This window comes from Dipodomys ordii, unplaced genomic scaffold (genome assembly GCF_000151885.1).
Source record: "Dipodomys ordii isolate 6190 unplaced genomic scaffold, Dord_2.0 Scaffold9, whole genome shotgun sequence".
NCBI classification, from domain to species: Eukaryota; Metazoa; Chordata; class Mammalia; order Rodentia; family Heteromyidae; genus Dipodomys; species Dipodomys ordii.
Window position 1 is genome coordinate 20,949,060 of NW_012267225.1, and position 22,320 is coordinate 20,971,379.

The following is a 22,320-nucleotide window of genomic DNA, read 5'->3' on the forward strand; positions in this document are numbered from 1 at the left end:
GAGGTCTGTTCTTGTGCCAGTACCAAGCTGTTTTGATTACTATGGCTTTATAGTAGAGTTTGAAATTTGGTATTGATATTCCTCCAGCAGTGTTCTTTCTGTTGAGGATCGTTTTTGTTATTTGGGGTCTTTCACTGTTCCATATGAATTCCCTCAACATGCTTCATTTAAGACTAACTTAACATTCACCTTCTCCTGAGTTCCCCCTCTGTCCTCATATGGTCCTCTCATGAATCTTATAAGTCAAAGCCTGACATTTTCTGTCTCTTGCTCACACCAGCCTATCACTGGCAGTACTCTTAGCTCTCCAATCTCTCCCTTTCTTTCCATCCTCTCTCCACCTTAACAATACAGGCACAAACAAATCATCTATCTTGCATGTAGGTGAGAATATGGATTAAAACACAGAAAGAGACAAAGAGAAAGAAAGATAAAGAAAACATGAGAGCAGAACAGAGTCTGAGAGATCTTTAAAGAAAATCCTGTCATCTTTCCCTTACTATAGCATAGTTTAATTTACATTAGGTGGTGTTTAGAAAATGACTTTTTTCCACAATCAGATGCCTGAACTACCTATGACCCACTTTTACTTAAGTTTTAATTTCTATATTTAAATATTAATTTGCATGATAATGTGTTTGGATTTGTGATAATCCAGGGATCATTATGCTATGGTTTATGCTCCTGTTATTAATAAGGAAGATTAGCGAATTATGAAAATGCATTCATAAAAGGGAAATTTCAAGTACTCTTGATTTTAAGCATACTTTACTACAATAATATCAACTTAGACATTCAGTTATCCAGAGTGACACTCCTAACTAGTAGCAGAGCAGGATTGTGGCCACATCCATAAGCTTCTAGGCCGTGGTTGCTTTGGAGTTTTCCCTCCATTACTTAAAAAGATAAGACAATATCTGAAAAAAAAAGTTCCGAACTGGTTCTGACCTACTTAAATCTTAATAGGTACACAGGGAAAAAAAACTAGTAGAAAAAAATAGAATTCAACTAAAAATGGATTTTTTAGGAAGCAGATACTAAAAATGGTAGGAGCACAGGTAACATCAAAGTGTTAGTGCCAGGTCTCAGCTATGTTGTATCTCAGTGCACAAAGCTCTCAGTAAAGAATCTGGCCCTAAAAAGCCAGTGTCAAGGGTTTTACTCCCAGCACACAGGACAGAAATAATGTGTGAACCATCAGAATAACTGGACAAAAGAAGTAATATATCATGTCATCAACATTGCCTTTTGAAAGTTCTTCCATGTCACCTTCTTTACATGAACAGTCTCCTTCAACAACATGGTTAGAAATGCTGAATGTTGGGCTGGGAAGGTGGCTCAGTGATGTAGTGCTTGCCTTGCATGCATGAGGCTCTGGGTTCAATTCCTCAGCACCATATAAACAGAAAATGCTGGAAGTGGCACTGTGGCTCAAGTGGTAGAGTGCTAGCCTTGAGCTGAAGAGCTCAGGGATAGTGCCCAGGCCCAGATTTCAAGCACCATGACTGAACAAATAAAAAAAAAAAGAAGAAGAAAGAAATGCTGATTTTTTTTCTTTTATTTTTTAAATTTGTGCTAGTATGGGGGCTTGAATTCAGGGTCACCCACTGTCACTAAGCTTTTTTTTTGGGGGGGGGGTCTGGTCGTGGAGCCTGAACTCTGGGCCTGGGCGCTGTCCCTCAGCTCTTCAGCTCAAGGCTAGCGCTCTACCACTTGAGCCATAGTACCACTTCCGGCTTTTTTCTTTTTGCTTATGTGGTGCTGAGGAATTGAACCCAGGACCTCATGCATGCAAGGCAAGCGCTCTACCACTGAGCCACCTTCCCAGCCCATGTCACTAAGCTATCTTGCTCATGGATAGGGCTCTACTACTTGAGCCACACCTCCAGTCTGGCATTTTACTAGTTAATTGGAGATGTAGTCTGGCAGACTTTTCTGTATGGGCCAGCTTCAAACTGCAATCGGCAGGTCTCAGCCTCCTGAGAGAGGATTACAGTGCCCAGTTTGCATATTCTACATATATATATATATATATATATATATATATATATATATCTTAAGTAGTTGTACAGATGTTTAACATATCAGCTTATGAGTACAATGCATCTTGCATATACTTTTCTAAGATACTGTACTTGCTAAGCCATGGTATGGCAGGATGTTTCATTCTTTCATTCCCCTACTAGGCTATCTCCATGGGAGGGTTTCAGATCCTACCTTAAAGTAGTCTAGTGTGGCCATGTTGACTGCTTTGACCAATAAAACACAATTGGGCCTAAGTGGGCCACTTCAAATAGAAGCTTCAAGAGCCACCCTATGGCTGTACCCCTGACCAGCAACATGCCATATGGTACTAACTTTACAGCCTAAGTCTCAAAGCAATGAAGGCATGGGGGGCCAAAGCTACAGCGGAGTTTCAAGGAAACATAACATGACAAAGTTTACTGTCAAAAGCCTCTGAGATATTGTTGTTTATTACTACAGTAGAATCTAGTAATGCTGACTGAATACTTAGTTTTTTCTTGTGTAAACTAGTAAGGTCTACACTATAGGGATGATGGAGGATAAAGCCAGATAATGTAAAGAAAAGAAATAAGATTATCTTCTATGGAAAAAAAATCCTAGCTGACACAAGTGATGCTACTATGATCCCTAATTTCATGTCTTGGAGTTCATTTCCCTTAGCATCATCTGGTATGGTCATATGTACATAGCTATTGAACTATTCTGCTCATCTGTTAAAATTACTCTAGACATATACTAATTCTTACAAATAAACGAAACCATGGGACCTATGTTTCTTTGGGTCTGGCTTACTTCACTTCCTTACAAATGTAATAATGTCATTCCATTTCTGATGGAAGCATAGAATTTCATTATATTTTACATTTTCTTGATCCATTCATCTACTGAGGGGCATCTGGGTTGGTTTGTTGTTGTCATTTTTTCTTGTGCTATGTAATTTTTTTTTGTTTCTTTTGTATGTTCTTCCCCCTATGGTATATCCTCTGTTGTTACTGTATTTGATTTTGGTACCCTGGTGTTGTATATACATTTATTGGAATTAGGAAAGGGAAGGGGAACAACAGAATGGTGAGACAAAGGACAAGGGGGGAACCAATGCAACAGCAATATACACAAGACAATATGTTGGAAACAATCTGTACAACTTGGGGAGGGGGGTTGGAAGGAAAGAAAGTAGGAGAAAATTGAAGGAAGAGGTAGCAAAGTTGACTAGAAATGTACTCCTTACCTTACTTATACAACTGAAACCCCTTGTACATCACCTTGACAATAAAAAAATGGAAAAAAAACTAATTTCAAATATTAAAGCTACAATAATCAAAACAGTTCTATCTGGGGACAAAGACAAATAAATGAAAGGAATACAGCTCAGAGATAAACCTTCATGTCATATGGCTAAATGATCTTCAATATGAGTTCCATCCATGATCACACAATGGGAAAAGTACAGGCTCTTTGGCAATGGCACTGGGAAAACTCAATAGATAGCAAAAGAATTTGGACTTTACATGGCATGCAAAAATTAAAACATATCAAAGAGGTAAATATAAGAATCTAAAACCACAAAACATTAAGGTCTAAAACCACTAAACATAGAAACAAACAGAAAATATAGAGGGAAAGTATCATCATCTGGAATTTGGTAATGAGTTTTTAGGTAGCACTTCCTCAAACTCAAGGCTTCTGAGCAGCATAGAAAACAATCAGAAAAGTGAAAAGGAGCCTACAGAATGAAACATATATTTAACAGAAGGTTAACATATGGAATAAAATTCTGTAACTCAACAACTGACTGACAACTAGGCAAACCAAGTTATGGAAACAGCCCAGACGTCCTACAACAGACAAATGATTAAAAAAAATTGTCTCATACACACGCACACATATACTCTCAATGAGGTTTTATTCAGCCACTAAGAGGAATGAAATTATGTCATTTGCAAGGAAATAGATGGATTTGGAAAAAAAATTCTACAGAGTGAAGTTAAGCCAGACCCAAAAAGATAAAAGTGCATGTATTCTCTCATACATGGATCTTAGACCCAAAATACAACCTCTTGTGTAAACACACACAGGAACATATGTCTATATATACAATCAGGTTGACTAATGTACAGCACATGCAGGAGTGAAAACCAATGTAGTAAATACTTTGAACAATTAAGAGAGCATAACAAAATGAGGATCAGGAAGCTGAAATTGGTAGGAAGGGCTGGATGAATAAAAAAGAAAATGAGAGAAAAATATAGTCACAGTACTCAATGTACATGTATGAAAAAGTGAGAAATGACAGGCCTCAAAGGAGGGCAGTGTAGAGAAGATGAAGAATGACGAAAGGGTGATTCAGAGCAAGATGCATTGGACTCATACATGTGACCCCCACTGGAAGATTAAATTTAAAAAATAAAATCTTTCAAATAACTTGAAATGCAAATCAAAACCACAATAAGATTTCATCTCACTTTTTAGAAGTGTTGAGAAAAGTGTTGGGTCTAAGGATACATTCTCCATACTGTGAGAACATAAAGACAAGTCACCATGGAAAACAAAATGGAGGTTCCTGAAATAGTCACATGGGATCACCATAAAACCAACAATCCTGTTCTGCACAACCATCCAAATAGGATCTCCAAGAGCCATTTGCACTCCTATTCTTTGTGGTATTCTGTACGATCTAGCCAAGTAGAAACAACCAAAGTGTCCATCAGCCAATGTGAATGGGTACTGAAAATGTGATAAACAGGGAATAGTATTCAGCCTTAGAGAAGAATGAAATCCTGTCACATGCTACAAGACAGATGAAATCTGAGGACATTGTGATATATGAGAATGGCTAATTATAAAGAGATAAAATCTGTATGATTTTACTCGTGCATTATCTAAAGTACTAAGAAACAGAGTATAAAAAGGAATGCCCTAAGAAACAGTATAAAAAGAAATGCTCAGGGCTTGGAGGAGGGAAAAATGTTTATAGTATCTTTCTTGGTTTAATTGTTTTTCCAGTAGAATCTCATATTTTTGTCTAGGGCTAGCCTCACACTATGAGCCTTCTAACTCCTAGCCTCACACTATGATTCTCCCTCCCAGCTGGGATTACAGACATGCACCACCACACACCCACCTTATTAAGGTATGGTCTTGCTAACTTTTTGTTTGGCTGGTCTTCAACTGTGGTCTTTCCAATCTCTGCCTTCTGATCACCTGGGATTACAGATATAAACCATTGTGCCTGGTTTCTGCATGACATTTTTAAAATTTTCATTTTCTTTGATCTCTTTGCAAGAACTCTATTGCTGATCACCCCACTTGAAAAAATCTCCACACTGACTTCTGTCACACAAATTTACTTGCTGTCTTACGTTAGCAATTATCCTTCTTTCACCTCCAGCAGTCTGTCCTAGGTCCTTCTCCCTGTCTCTCTAAACTGCCTGGGAAAGCAGGCTTCAGCAGTCACTGCAGAGCAAATGACTTATAGATCCTCAGCAGCAATCAGACTTCTCTCCCTAATTTAAGTTCCTATTTCCAGACATTTCAGAACAGTATGTCCCTCCATGTCCCAAGAGACTATCAACTCTATCACTGATCTCCAGCCACTAAAGGTCTATGGCACCAGAGTCCTCCAACTCCTTTCATCACAACAAAAAATTGTCACAACCCAAGACCTTCTGTAGGACAAAAACCCCAGTAGTGGAGAAGCCCGACACAGAACACACTTGTGGACACACAGATGACTAATGCCATTTTGTATCTGGTAATCTCAAGAGAAAAATCTATCCTAAGACTAAGAAAGAAAAAAAATGGTTTACCTTTTCGGCTAATTCTTCTGCTGTGACCTTTGGATCATATGGAATGGGATCCCCTAAATAGGTCCGTAACTTCACTGGAAAACCCCCATACATTGGTGCAAATGGATAGCGGAATTTTTCATAAAGCCACCTAAATAACCCTGTTTTAAGGTAAGCAAAATCATTTTTGTTGATCAAATACTCTAAACATGTAATTTAAACTTTCTTTGCAATTAATATAACTTTTTCAAAAAAGATCAACTTTTCATCCATTGTAACACAGAGATCACACACAGGCCCCTACCATCAATCGAGGACCTGAAGAAGATTGAGGGGTGTATGTCACAACTCCCTGTGTACTTCATACTCTATTTTTGTAGTAAATCTAAAAATGAAAAAAAACTAAGTCTACTAACAGGAAAAGAAAATTTGAAAAAAAAAAAAACAAATTTGAAAAGACTAACCAGTTACAAGTGCTGCAGATCAAAGATTAAAGCCTGCAACCAAGAGCAGGCAGCTCAAGTCTAGACAGGAAATAGGTGACTCATGGGAACAAAAAACCCAAGAGAGCGGGAAACAGATTTGTGTACACATGAGACTACAGGGCATTTACAGATTGTATGCAGACTACAAACTACTACTGTAAATTAGGAAAAACAACCAACATATCAAAGCAAAGAATTACGAAAGCTAAGGATCAAGTTTGAAACGTAGCAGGATTGAAAAAGTGGTAAAAATGTAAAATAAGCAGATGGGCTAAGTTTAAAACACAAAAACAGCATCAAATGAACCCCAAAAGGCCATCTCCATAGGCTACACAGCTTTGTATGGTGTTCAAAATTGAATACCTCATATACAGAAACAAAAACTACACCGAAGTAATACTCCTGAAATTAAATAAAAAGAAATCCCTACACACTATCTTTGAGATTCTGAGCTTTAAAGTAAAAAGATTAATACATTAATTAATTAAAGAAATATATTTTCTGGAATAATTTCTGGTTTGCCAATATGAACAAACAGATTTGGAAAAAATGAGAAACAATTCTTAAATATAACTAAATATTACATCATAAATATAAATAAAATATATAACATATAAATATATATATAAATATATATAAATAAACTAGAAAGGCAACTTGCCTTTCTAGTTTACATCTGGGAAAAAGCAGAAAACTTAAAATTTAAAACAATAGGAGGCCAGGCTCACGCCTGTAATTCTAGCTACTCAGGAGGCTGAGATCTGAGGATCCTGGTTCAAAGCCAGTCCAGGCAAGAAAGTCCGTAATTCTTATCTCCAATAAACCACTCAGAAAACCAGAAGTGGTGCTGTGGCTCAAGTAGGTAGAGTGCTTGCCTTGAGCTGAAGAGCTGAGGGATAGCACCCAGCCCAGAGTTCAAGCCTCATGACCAGAAAAAAAAAAAAAAAGGAATTTCAAGCTCTTTAAAAGAGGGCCTTATATTTGGATACAAATCCTAGCAATGCAGTGGTAGGGATATAAAATATAACTGACTGAATACAATACAAAAACAATGGGGTACAACAAATAAGCTGAACTCTTAAAATAAGAAAACAGATATGGCAAAGAAAAATCACATCCAAGTGTTGTCAATCTAATAACTGGATTACAAGTTTAATCTGCAATAAAGTTAAATGTAAAGAACTTTTCCAAGTAAATATATTACAGTTCAAAACACTGAAGGAAAACAAAAGATGTAACAGAAATAAACCTAAGTGAACAAACAATATCTCCTGAGATTGTTAACCTTAGTTCAATATGTAGGTCATCTATTTTTCAGAGCTAAATTAAAAGGATAGTGTACACATCTTTTTCTAACCCTCATCAAAATAGCCTGATACAATAAATTAAATCATTTTTATAAACATAATGAAGTTTTGTAATTACATTTTTAAGTTCATTACAAATAAATTTCCATATGCATGATATTCTTAATGAAAATACAACATTCAAGAACTGCCATTGCTTACAACTAGTTATCATTTAGATGTGATACAAAATAACATCTAATTAATATGTCTATTATCTAAAGTTATTAACTCAAAAGCTTTCTTTATAAGGCTCAAAATTTCAAACACTTTAAATACTACACAGTAGTTAAAAACCATATGAATCAGAACTTACTTGTTCCTCCAAGTGATCTAAATCCTTCTCGAATATTTTGTGTAAACATAGGAATAATGGGCTAAAGAAAAGAATTTGAGGTAAAAAGTAAATAAATAACTCCAAATAAAATCTCCATGAGTCACTAAAGCAAACTTTTGAGGGCATTGATTGAAATTATAAGAATAATATTTTTAATAAAGGCATTCTTAAAATAGTATAATTTGTCATATTAAATTTAAGTGGATTATTTATAAAAATGTGATTCTTTAGGAAATACTACCCTCCAGTGGCAATATATAATATTTCATTTACCAGTTTTCTTAGTATTCCATATAAAACCTTGAAATTCAATAATAAGAGATAATCATTAATTTATTTTTAAAACAAATGTGGTAAATTGGCTTTAGTGGGCTCCTGTTTAGTAGATTACTGAATAAAAGTTAGATGGTAAAACTTTTTAAGACAGTAAAACTTCTAAGGGGAAATTTATATAAATTTAAATGATAGGTTTGGGCAAGATGTCATATAATTAGTAAAACACTTTTTTGTGAGCCCATTGAAACTAAAATGGTCAACATCAACAAAAAGTATAAGATTCTTTTTTTTAAAAGGGGAAAGGAAAAGTACATGTACTAAGGAATTCTTTGTATCACAAGTTCATGACTTTTTATTTTTCCATGAATATCAATGATTGTGATTTTAATAATTAAAAGCATTATATACAATAACGTAATATAATAAGGTATAAGTAGATTTTACCACTGAATGCTGAAGCAAATTTTAAAGTTGGGTAAATATTTTACTATATTAACAAATATACTGAATTAAATGTTTTAAAATAGATTAAATTACATATGTGTATATGTTTGTGTGACTTGTTAATATATGCCTAATATAAAACTACCTGCCTAAACAAGCAAGGTTTAAGCTATTTAAGTAAGCTGGTATTTTTAAAGTGCTTCTTGTTCAGCCTTGGACAATACTGTAGACTAAAACGAAGAAAACAGAGCATAGCCTTTTGTTTTGACAGTTATGAGACATGAACTCAGGGCCTGGGCACTGTCCCTGAGCTTTTTTGCTCAAGGCTAGTGCTCCACCACTTTGAGCCACAGCTCCACTTCCAGTTTTTAGGTGGTTAATTGGAGATAAAAATCTCTTGGGGACTTTTCTGCGCTGGCTGGCTTTGAACCGCAATCCTTAGATCTCAGCCTCCTGAGTAGCTAGGATTACAGGCATGAGCCACAAGTGCCCAGCTAGGCATGGCTTTTTCCGTACAAGTAACTAATCTCTCATCCTATGTCTCTTCTCCACAGCAAGACATATATGTGGCAAGGACATTGGCTTACTGTGGTAATCCTAATAAGTAGGGCAGTACCTGGAACAGAGGAAGGGTAATGGATGCTTTTGGATTAATTAAAGAGCAGGACAATGCTTCCCATGGGTTTATATTTTCTAAGTACAGAGGTCCAAAATTGACAATAGCAGTCTCATAACTAGTTTAAAAGAAAAGTCAGGTAATCTAAGATGCTAGAAAAAGAATTCAAAGTTTAATTAATTTGTAAAGCTAACACATAAAAGATAAAGCACACTGAATACTTCTGTTTAAAAAAAACTCAAGTCTAGGAAATGGTCACTAATTTTGTAAAATAAAATGATAGCCAACATCCTAATGTTTTAAATTGTTAGAAAATGTCTTCAGAGGGCTGGGAAGGTGGCTCAGTGACACAGTGCTTGCCTTGCATGCATAAGGCACTGGGTTCAATTCCTCAGCACCACAGAAAAAGCAGAAAAAGCTAGAAGTGGCACTTGTGGCTCAAGTGGTAGAGTGCTAACCTTGAGCTGAAGAGCTGAGGCACAGTGTCTAGGCCCAGAGTTCAGGCCCACAACCAGCAAAAAAGAAAAAAAGAAAAGAAAAGAAAATGTCTTCAGATTGAGGACTTAGAATAATGTCCAAGAAGAAAGACAAACCTTTCAGTTCACAGATACATCATTCTACTCCTGACCAGTACTGCTGGACGATGTCACTATGGCATGATCCCAGAAGTCTGTATAGGAGCATGTACCTTTCTAGAGCCCACTAAATAGGAGAAGGCTTATGCTAGCTGGTTCAGTATTCCATGCCATACTCTTGGGCCTAAGGTTTCTAAATTTGCATTCAAGTTTGTATCCAAAAAGCCACCAGCACTACCATGTTATAAATTTAAATAATTACATTTAACCTTGTTTATACTGTGCATATGAGGTTGTTGCATTAGTAACTCTAGAATTCAACTGTTTAAAAATATACATATTCAAGCCCCACTAGCAACAAAAAATAAATAAAATGTATTTCTGCATGCATACATGTGCACAGGAAAATTTTAAAAACTGTTCTGGGGAACTGGATGTGTTGGTACATGCCTGTGATACTAGTATTTGGGAAGCTCAGGCAGGATAATGACAAGTTCTAGGCCAGCCTGGGCTATATAGTAAGTCTTGATTTCAAATAAGACTAATAATAATTGTTAGAGAATGGGGTTAGCATAGTCCTAAAATCTTATTAATGTTACTGAAAACGTGGGAACCACAGGACAGCTGCTTATCTCATCTTGACATGTTCTCACACACACAAAAGGATAATTAATAATTACCTCTAGTCCAAAGGTTTTTCATGGATCAAGTGAGATTTTACTAATAATTTTATTTTAGATGTTATTTTAAATATTTTATTCATTCAATGTTATTTTCCTTTATATGTTGTTTTATTTTTCAATTAAATGGGCTAATTTTCCTCAACCTATTTAGATACGAAGTTACCTCAAAACTCTTATCATAGTCTCAACTCTCAACATTTTTCAACACAGTATCAACTCTCTACTCTCAGGAATTCACAAGGGTCATTTATGTTATATCAGAGAATCTGTCCCTTTCAAATGAACAGTTTTCTACCACTATTTTGTAAACTGCATTAATATTCTCAATTTCTCTCTCTTGCTTTCTTGTGTGTCACAATTTTGATGTTATTATTTGCTTATTTATTTGCAATGCTGGGAGTGGACTCCAGGGCCTATCCCATGCTACAAAAGTACTCTGGCTGGGTTACATTCTCAGCCCAGTAGGAATCATTTAAATGTAGTTAACTTTTTTATTTATAGCTTATGATAAATGTGTTAGGCTTATGATGAGATTTTCCAGGTGATGCGTAATTTTCTGGGGACATGTGTGTCATATATTACTGAAAGATTTCCTTCACATATCTCGAAGTCCACTCAACCTCAGATGTCAGCAGACTCACTATGGAAGGTAGTCAGAGCTGGCAACAGCACCACTGCCTTGAGTCCTGTACTGTGCTGTCTGTGGCTGCCTTGTGTGTGACCAGATCCCTTCCATCCCTCCTGCTCTATGCCTCAGTTTCCTCATCTGTAACATTTCAATATGACATATATCAACTGTGTGAAAGTCTTCAGAAGTGCTACAAAATGTTGGGCTGACAACAGATATCTAACTTATGTCTTTTTGTAAATCTACAGCATTAAAGGCTTTTGTTTGTTATAAGCTTATAAAAAGCTAATTTTCTGAAATTTTATATAAAAACCTTCATGAAATTATCTAAACTGTCTTAACTGATTAAAAAGCTTAAGGATTAAAAAAAGTATTCTTTATGTCATTTCTTTCAGTCTTCTAAGCAATGCTGCTTAAAACTACTGTTTAAAAAAGATGAGTTAGAATGATAAATTTATTTGATTTTAAATCTATTTTGTCTTTTTTTCCTGAAATTTATGAGGAAATAATCTTCAAAATATAGACACCTTTAGATTTTAGTTTGTTTTTAATTTTTATTATTGCTTTTGTATATATTATTATTACCACTTATTTTTATAAAACTGCATATAACCTTTTCTATTCCACGTTATTTATACAGTCGAAGTTTTCGCTTTCTAAATCAGTTTATGATTTTTGGAAAAATAAGTAAAATACATTGTATCTCAGCTGTCTGTATAACATTAGTAATATTAAATTAATTTTCCACTAGTGTTAATATTCTGTGTCTAAAAATGTCAAATGAACAAATACCTAAAGCCTAGTCAAAGGTAGTCACTCTACTAAAGATTTAAATATAAGATCCTTGTCCGCAAGGACCTCATAATCTACTGTAGGACACTACTATTTAAATATTTATGTTATTTAGGCAGGCAAGTATCTTCACTTGTACTAGAATCACATTATAAAAAACACTAGAGCAACAAATGATTTCTAGGAGTTATATTTACACAGAACAGAGCACTATGCATTTTACTTTATTATAAATTTTGCAATTAAGACATAAAACCATCCATCCTCCATGTATTATTATTCAGTTAGAAGTCATCACTAATCTTTCTTTTTGAATCACAAGTCCTCATTTGCAAGACAGGCAGTCAAGTTAAGGGTGCAGATTGGTCTTTATGGAGCAGCAATGGAGACATAAAACACCTGTTTTCACTGTATTTGATGTTGGTATAATTTGGGGAGGGGAAGGGAAAAAAAACAAATTGTTTAAATAGGGATACAGGTGGACCCATTGCAACAATGAGACGTATAAGACGTTATGTCGAAAATTAATTTTATAATTTTGGTGCCGGGAGGGGGAGGGGAGGGTAGTTGGGAAGGGATGGGAAGGGGAAACAAAGGAGGAGGCAACAATGCTTGATAAGAAATGTTCTCATTACCTTGCTCAGGTAATTGTAACCCCTCTGTACAGTATTTTCACAATTAAAAAAAAAAAAACACCTGAAAGATGAAGGTTACTGGCAGTAGTCTTTATCAGGCTTGGAAAAGCAACTATATATATCATGGAAAAACTACAATTTATTTTCCTAACACTCTCAAATGAAATTTAACAGCAACAAGGAGAAAATTTTCCTAAGGAGAAGATAAGTACTTCTTAGAATAAAGTATAATACAGGGACCAAAAAGCTAAGAATTTTTTTTCCAAAGGCAAAGGAACAAAATGACATTCAAATTATTCAGTCTACTAAAGTAAAACAATTACAGGAATTACCAGGGACACATTTAGTTTTATTGACAAATTCATTTGGAAAATGTTTTTAACTATCTAAATTGTACCAGTCTTTCTTATCTTTATACTAGAAGATTAGCTGATGAAAAAAAATGATACAAATCAATACTACTTCTGGCTTCTTTAAAACAAAGACTGGTCACAGACAAAAGAACTATTAAGAAACACAACAGGGGAAGGGAAGGGATAGTAGGGGAAAAAAGGAGAGAGTAACAATGTTTGACAAGAAATGTACTCATTACCTTAATTCATGTAACTGTAACCACTCTGTACAGCATCTTTACAATAAAATAAAATAAAGAAAGAAACACAACACGCAGCCAATCATGAATTCCAACACTCAAGAGGTGGGAGCAGAAGGATCATGAATTTGAGGCCAGTCTGAGCTCCACAGCAAGACCATGTCTCAAAACTGGAGGGAGGGGAAGGGGGAGGAAAAAGAAACCAATATCCACCATGGATATATACAAATTTATTCAAATATAAAATTTAAGTATATAAAACTAGAATAATTATGCTTTCACTTGTATAAAATTATAAACCTGGTTGAAAGAAGCAGGAATTTGAATTATGACCATGATTGTCCAATTTCCACATTAACTTTTTCAGATTTAGCTGAGTGCTGGTGGCTCACATCTGTAATCCTAGCTACTTAAGAGGTTAAGATCTGGAAGGTCTCAGTTCAAAACCAGGCTGGGCAGAAAAGTCCATGAGATTCCATCTCCCATTAACCAGAAAAACAATGGATGGGGAGGTATAGCTCAAGTAATAAAATGTCAGCCAAGCAAGCAAGAATCAAACACCAGTACTACCAAAAGAAAAAAATCAAATTAAGATTGCTTATCATGCATTAAGAATATTTTCTTTTACAATGCCTTATTGTATCACATAATAATCTTTAAAGTCTTATAACAAAATTACCTAAGCTCTTATAGTACCTTGGCTCACTATACAATATAAGCATTTATTTTAAATCTAGCTCAGCTTTACTTGAGCAACTTCTGTGACACAACTTACCACTTGTGCATCAATTGCAACCTGAGCAAAGCCTTTCCGGCTGCCCCATATGATGTTGTAGGTTTCATCACTAATGAGGGCCTCCCGAACTCCACCTGGTGAGATAGCTAACAAGTGACCACTTCTCAGAATTTCAACACATTTTTCTCTTGGTCCGTGTAGAGCACAAAATACATCAAGTAATAAACTAAACCCTGTAAGAAACATGAGCACAAAGATACACCTAAATACTCCTTGTCCAATCCTGTAAGAGCAAAAGTCTTTACAACCTATATGATTTACTCTCTGTACTTATCCAGTGGACTTTGAGTTCATAAAATCAACAACTCAGAGGGTTAACGTAAGATTAATATTGCTTACAAAGAAACATCTTCATTGTACTGACCTGTTACTATTAATTTACTCCTTGCTGATCAACTACAACTCTTGCTATTGTACATACTTGAACTCTTTAACCAAAGATCACAACAATCATAGAAAACAGAACCCATTTTATGGATGAGGAACTCAAGTTCAGCAATTAGGTAACAGGTTCAACGTCATACAGATAAAAGTGTCTAGGCAGAAATTCCCAGTTAGTTATGTCCAGTCCAAAGCTCCTTCTACTGCATCTCATGCCAAATTCATTCTAAAGTGTTTTTTTAGGATAACAGCAAGCCTACCTTACATTAACCCTAAAAGAAAAAAAAATCACTTGAGACAATAAGAATCCGTGTTTTGTCCTACAAAAACTGGAAAGACTATAATCAAATATATTAAAATTGAAAGTTATGATGCTAATGCCATATTAATTTTTAAATTAGTAATAGTAGCAAACATCATTAAGAGTTTTTAATAAAGTGAGGATATTTAAATTCAAGATCAGCTCATTCTAAGTCTAAACATCAAACAGCTTTTCAAATTACAACTACTTATGAATAAAAGACATAATCCTGTCAGTAATTACTTTAATAAAAGCTGACACTAGAAAATTAGATACACATTACTCCCTAAGTTTGAGAAATATAGGAATAGGAGCTAAAACTCTTAGGACTAACCACGCTTTTCATTTATTTAAAGAGATAAAGTTAGATGATTAAAATTAGGATTTAAATAACATTTACCTTGTATTATACTAAAAGTTCACAAATTTAACTAGATGAACAAAAATCAACACTTTATAAGTCACAAGAAAAAATATAAAATCTTCCATTTTGAACTAAGATTTATGATTTCTACCTTTAGAAAGCAATGACAGTATTATAAGTATCATAAAAAAGAACTTTTTTAAAAAAGACAAAAATATAGACATTTTTGTTAGTAATGAAAAGTAGAAAAATGGGAGCAACCTAATGTTCCATAAGAGAAAAATAGTTAAGTAAACCTTTTACTTATACCTTAAAACTTGTTCCAGGCTGGCAATATACCTCAGTGGTAGAACATTTTGCTAACAGAAGCAAGGCCCTAGGTTCAAACCCTACCATCATTTAAAAAAAAAAAAAAAGGCTTTCCCCTGTAAAACATAGTAAGATGCTAATGCTTATATTAAATCTTTTTAAATTGTTTGCAAAATATGTGGAGGGATGCAATTTAAAAATAAATGAAATAGGGGCTTGGAAGTGGCTCAGTGGTAGAGTGCTTGCCTTGCATGCATGAGGCCCTGGGTTCAATTCTTCAACACCACATAAGCAGAAAAGGTCAGAAGTGGCGCTGTGGCTCAAGTGGTAGAGTGCTCGCCTTGAGCTGAAGAGCTGAGGGACAGTGCCCCAGCCCAGAGTTCAGGCCCCATGACCAAAACAGAAGAAAAAGAAATAAAAATAATATTAGGATGGTAAATAAAACATGTTCTGATGTTCTCCTTTTGTTTCATTTCTGAATCCATTATAAAGTGATCATGATAATTTTTAAAAGAAAAGCTTACAGCCAATTTAATGTATAATGAAGAACAAATGGGAGTTTCATAGAACAACAATATCCAAAGCACTAACCATGATTATGCAAAGCACTGACGTAGGTCATAACTTAATTCACTGCTTGGTTTGAGTCTGTCTGGTTGATGGGTCAGCTTTGCTTTTATTATTCCATGGAACATACTACCAACTTTCTTGACTTGCTTCTAGTAATTTGGTGACAGAAAAAAAATAAGATTTAATCTCAAGGAGTTTCATTCAAGGACTAAAAAAAACTTCATTCTGTCTGAAACCATTTTGCTAATTAATCTTTTTTAAAGGTACAAAAAATCGTAATGACAGGTTTACAAAAAAGTTAAGGCCTACAAGGCAACTTATATATGCTAAGAAACAAAGTATATATTAGCTTACTTATAGTATGTTAAATATACTTACTATCCCTTTCTCTAATTTTGTTTTATTAAACTCTTGCAACAGTAAAATTATACTTTAAAACTCAGTATCTCAGAAAAAAATTATTACACAAAATAATTTAATGACCTTCCATACGAAAATACACATTGTTGTACAAAAATTGTAACTTATTTTTAAAGTTAGAGATATGGGCGGAGAATGTTTTCCATTAGTAGAGGACTTGCCTAGCAAGGGAAAAAAACTGGGTTTTAATCCTAAGCAGGAAAAAAAGCAAGGAAAGTTCAAAATTTACATGAGCTGTGATGGCAATCCTAGCTATTTGGAAGACTGAGGCTAGGAGTCCTCTTGAAACCGGAAGTTGGAGCCAGCCTGGGCAACACGGACAGACCCTGTCTCAAAAACAGTTTTCTTTGGGCCATTTTCCCCCTTGTTAGATACACCGCATAAATAGGATTATTAGATATCCTCAAGTTAGAATTCTAACTTTGTACCTTAAAAAGGCAAACTGCTTTTCCAAATGATACTAAAGTGCTCCAAGACAGACTACCATGTAACTTGGCCCAAATAAACATTTTTACATCACCATCTATAGTGAAGTTTACCTGTGTGTGTGTTTATTTTTGTTTTGTTTTTGTCAGCTGTGGGGCTTAAACTCTGGGCCTGGATGCTGACCCTGAGCTCTTCAGCTCAAGGTGAGCATGCTACCACTTGAGCCACAGTGCCACTTCCAGTTTTCTAGTGGTTAATTGGAAATAAGAGTCTGACAGACTTTCCTGCCCAGGCTGGCTTTAAACTGTGATCCTCAGATCTCAGCCTCCTGAGTAGCTAAGATTACAGGTGTGAGCAACTGGCAGCCAGCTTACCTGGAATTTTAAAGACAAAGTGATCAGCTACTACTCGGCACGTTCTGCCTTTATGAATAAAGATTTTAGCCATGAAGTAGTAAAAATCTATGGGAATTGCTCCATGATAAAAAATTATAAGTGCTGGTCCTTCTGGTATTTTTTCCATCCCATGAACTTCATAACCTGCTCAAAAGACAAAAATGCAGACACTTAGGACTTTTTTTTATCTATACTAAAAGATAGTAACTCAAAAACTGTCTTTTCTTACAAAGAACATAAACCTTCCTAGTATCCATTCCCTTTCCCTTTTCCTTCCCTCTCCTTTCCTTGAATGAGTCAGTACTTTAACCATAAAGATGGACAGGGTAAAGAAGCCATTTGGATGGAGAAGTGGCTCAGAGTGAATGCTGTAAAACTGAACACCTGAAGCAACTCAGAATGGGGAGTCCAAGGTAGACATCCACAGAGGAAAGAACCCTAAAGCACAGGGTTGTGGAATCAGTAGGAAAAAGAAGGCACTCAAGAGTGGGCCAGGCATGGGGATCAGAGACTGAGTAAACAAGGAGGACATTGGCAAAACAGTGGTCTGGCAAAGGGGAGAGCCTAATGATGTTAAGAGATGTCTGTGTGAGGCTGGTGGTCTATTTTAAGGCCTTGCAGCCTGAGCAGATGAGGATACCATACAAGGCAATGGCCTGGTCTGGGATGTTAGACCCCAAGCAGGGTAAGAGAGTACCCATGAGTGCTAAGGGGCAGAGGCAAGGAATGGAAACTGATTGCATAGAGAGAACTGATTACTATGAGTTTCCCGAAGACCCAGTAATTCCACTCCAATAGACCACAAACCAGGCCACACTAAAGCTACGTACCAGCACAACCATGTTCACTGCAGCATTCTTTACCATAGCCAAGACAGGGAATCAGCCCAGATGCCCTCAGACAAACGGATCAAGAAAATGTGGTATATATACACACAATGAAATTCTATGCTTCCATCAGAAACTATGATATTGTCCCATTCATAAGGAAATAGAAAGACTTGGAAAAATTATAGTAAGTAAAGTAAGCCAGACCCAAAGAAACGTAAGCTGCATGGTTTCTCTCATCTGCAGTCACTAGAATATATCTGTAAATCTACAAGTAAACACAATAGATAGTAAAGACAACAAAAATATATTTGGACATGATAAATTAAACAGGACTCTAAACACAGTTTCTAATGACAAAAGGAGAATATTCTTAGGAGAGGATCACAATACCTCAATAGCTATGTGCATATGATCATATAAAATGCTTATCGAAATGAACTCCAAGAAATGAAAACAAGGAGTTTTTTATTGTACTTTTGTGGGGGGGTTGTTTTTTTTGGGGGGTCCGGTTGTGGGGCCTGAACTCTGGGCCTGGGCATTGTCCCTCAGCTCTTCAGCTCAAGGCTAGCACTCTACCACTTGGGCCACAGCGCCACTTCCAGCTTTTTTCTTTTTGCTTATGTGGTGCTGAGGAATCGAACCTAGGGCCTCAGGCATGCAAGGCAAGCGCTCTACCACTGAGCCACCTTTCTAGCCCCTTTTTTTAATTATTATTTTTTGTTTTTCACCTTTTGTTGCTGTTTTTTATTTCTGTTCCTATTGTAGGTAAGTTTATGTGATTTGGGGAGAGTAAGGGGAAGCACAGAAATGGTGGAACAAAGGGTGAACTAATGCAGCAGTAATACTCATTAGACACTACGTTGAAATGAACTATACAAGTTGGGGAGAAGGGAAGAGAGAGGAAAAAAACTGGGAGTAACCGAGAGAAGTGGTGATATAGTTTATAAACAAATGTACTCATTACCTGACTTACATTATAGTAACCCTGCTATATATCACCTTAACAATCAATTTTTTTAAAAGGGTAACTTGAGCTAAGTTCTCACTGTTGGAGGAGGGGTTGCAAACACAGACAAGGAGAGAAGTAGGTTTAACTCTAGCCACAAGAAAATATCACTTCATCTGAGAAAGGGCCAGACAGTTTACAAATGCATAACTCTCTTAAGCAGATCAGAGAGCCAAAGATGCTAGTGGTCTGCAGAAAGTTCATCTGATGGTTCACAGTTGTGTGGGTCCTTGGGTAGTGATTAACAATTAAGGCTGTGTTAAGCTCTAATATCACTTAATATAACTTATTAAAACTTTTAGATTTTATGATTTTTGATCTTACATGATTTTTTTCACAGAGCAATATGATTGTCTTTTTGTTAGTTTTAAGACTATGTAATCTGGGTGGCCTTGAATTTAAGATCCTCCTCTTTGGGGCTGAGAAGGTGGCTCAATGGTAGAGTGCTTGCCTTGCATGCATGAGGCCCTGGATTCAATTCTTCAGCACCACATAAGCAGAAAAAGCCAGAAGTGGAACTGAGGCTCAAGTGGTAGAGCGCTAGTTGACAGCTGAAGAGCTGAGGGACAGCGCCCAGGCCCAGGGTTCAGGCCCCATGACCGGAGGGGATGGGAAGGGAAGGGGAGATCCTCCTCTTTTAGCCTTCTAAGTACTGGGATTACAGATGTGTAAAACCATACCTGACTTAAATGTTGTTTTTATTTGTACATTATTTTCCAGACAGGCACAGTGGCTCACACCTGTAATTAAGTTATTCAGGAAGCAAAGATCAGGAGATAAAGGCCAATCTGGGGGGAAAAAAATTAGGAAAAACCTCATCTCAATCAATAAGCTGTATGCCCTGGGAAGCCTTAAGTAGGAAGATTTTGATCTGAAGCTAGCCCTGGGCAAAAAAATTAAAATAACTAAAGCAATAAAAAAGGCTGGTGTGGCTTGAGTTAATGCAAGGCCCTGAATTCAAACCCTAGTAATGCAAAAAAAAAAAAAAGGATCAATTTTCTTCCCAATTACTTAATTCTTTTTTTTGGGGGGGTCCGGTAGTGGGGCCTGGGTGCTGTCCCTCAGCTCTTCAGCTCAAGTCTAGCGCTCTACCACTTGAGCCATAGCGCCACCTCTGGTTTTTTTTTTCTTTTTGCTATGTGGTGCTAAGGAATCGAACCCAGGGTCTCAGGCATGCAAGGCAAGCACTCTACCACTGAGCCATCTTCCCAGCCCCCAATTACTTAATTCTAATTTAAGCAACTAAATTTAAGTACACAGAATAATCACTGAAATTCTATGTGGTTACCAAACAGATCAATTGTTCCACTGGATAAATTTTCTAAGAACTATTCCTTTAAATGATGTTATACACAGAATATTCCTAAAGGTTACTCTGGTATACAAAATGCTTTTTTAAATTATGAAATCCTTAAATTGTTTACACAACAATCTTCCAAATCCCCAGTTGAAAACTGGAAAAGGAGAAACAATAAGAACTAAAAAATAACAATAGTTTGACATGATTTCACTAAGGATAAAGCCTAGGAGTATTTAATTGTCAGTCTAGAAATGTAGATGATATCACACCTCATGAAACCCAGAAAGGCTCAATAGATGTCCCTACTCCAACAATCTCAAGACCTTTCAGGTCCCAAGTACCTATCAAGTGATACTGATTACTTCCTATCAAATAAATGTACTTTCCCACCTTTGAGCTTCTGCTCATGTGGTTACCTTTAATTGAGGCATTTTCTGTACCAATGTTTCCCTAATAGTAGAAACTGTCTGTACTTAAATCCACTTTCAGACTCTACATTCCATCACTATTGCATTTTGCTTCAAAACCTCCCAATCTACCACCCTTTTGCCTGTGTAATTACAGTTTCAAAGTACAGCTTGATGAGCAATGGAAACTCAAGAGGAAAGGACACCTAAAGGCAATTATTGTCACTGTCTATCTAACCGCTCTCCAGGGAAAGGGCATCCCAGCTTGCAGTTTGAGTTGTCTGAGCCCCATTAATAAAAACAGCCCTTTTATGTAGTAAATGAATGACACTTTTATTTGATTTCATTAAATACAGATTTTTTATTCTGCTCTGATTCATGTTCATCAAGCACCAGACTGAACCTCATGGCGCTTAGCCTCAAGGGAGAGGATCTGGAGATCAGATACATGAAACTCCATTAAGTCCCTCTGTGGCAAAGAATTATCATGTAGACGAATGTCCCCATCTGGTAGTGGAAACTGTACTAAACTGCTCTTCTGTCAGACTCTGCACTCAGTCAAATAGTTCATGTCACATGAATGCACTTCTAGCTTTGAATACCAGTATCCTGAATTCAGGTAATGACAATTTAAATTTGTCATCAAAATTCTATTTTTAAAACCTATACACCTACACATTATGGTAAATTACCTAACAACATCATCATTTTAGATTGTCCTCAGAAAAACAACTAAAATTAACCTACAAAATAAAGAACACTCAAGATGCTCCATAACCTGGCTTCCATTCTGTTTCTTCATCCCTCAACATATTTCTCACCCACAAATGATTAAACACACCATACAAGGCACCTGCTGTTATGTTTAACATAAATGACATCCTACTATTAGTAGAGTTATTAATCTTTTATGTTCAGCAGTGTATTTTGGGGATCAATCCAAGGCACTTAAACTGATCTTATTGTTTTTAGTGCTATGAAGTATCCCTTAATAAACCCATATAGGTTCATTTTTGACATTCCAAGATTCAGAGAGAACTAGATTGTTTCCAAGTTTTCACAAATATTGCTACAATGAGCATATACAATACATCTTTGTACACTGAACATGTGACTATATTACTAGAAGAGATAAGAAGGGCAACTGTTGGTCAGAGGAAATTTCCCCATCTTAAAGCATAATAGAAACTAGAAATAAATTGTCCTTCTCAACTGGTTCTACATTACTTCCCAACTAGCACTAAATGGGGGATTCTAGTTCTCTACATTCTTGTTCTCTGATGTTATTAGTTTATGACAATCTTCTGGGTTAAAAAAAAACACACAAAAAACAGGGCTGGGAAGGTGGCTCAGTGGTAGAGCGCTTGCCTTGCATGCCTGAGGCCCTGGGTTCGATTCCTCAGCACCACATAAGCAAAAAGAAAAAAAGCCAGAAGTGGCGCTGTGGCTCAGGTGGTAGAGCGCTAACCTTGAGCTGAAGAGCTGAGGGATAGTGCCCAGGCCCAGAGCTCAGGCCCCATGACCAGACCCAAAAAACAACAACAAATCTCACTAGCATTTTAATTTGCATTTTCCTAATTTTCTAAAGAGTAGTCT

At 36.2% G+C, this 22,320-nt stretch overlaps 1 protein-coding gene across 2 annotated transcripts in view; it reads right to left on the reverse strand.

The window, feature by feature from the left end:
• Tmem68 (transmembrane protein 68) overlaps window positions 1–22,320 on the reverse strand; it is a 39,459-nt gene that overhangs the window by 4,429 nt on the left and 12,710 nt on the right. For both annotated transcript variants that reach the window (XM_013009411.1, XM_013009412.1), the window contains 4 exons: window positions 17,161–17,325; window positions 13,995–14,188; window positions 7,958–8,018; window positions 5,832–5,971 (listed from right to left, as the gene is read on the reverse strand). In XM_013009411.1, coding sequence (XP_012864865.1) covers window positions 5,832–5,971; window positions 7,958–8,018; window positions 13,995–14,188; window positions 17,161–17,325 — 560 coding nt within the window. The remainder of the gene's footprint in view (window positions 1–5,831; window positions 5,972–7,957; window positions 8,019–13,994; window positions 14,189–17,160; window positions 17,326–22,320) is intronic.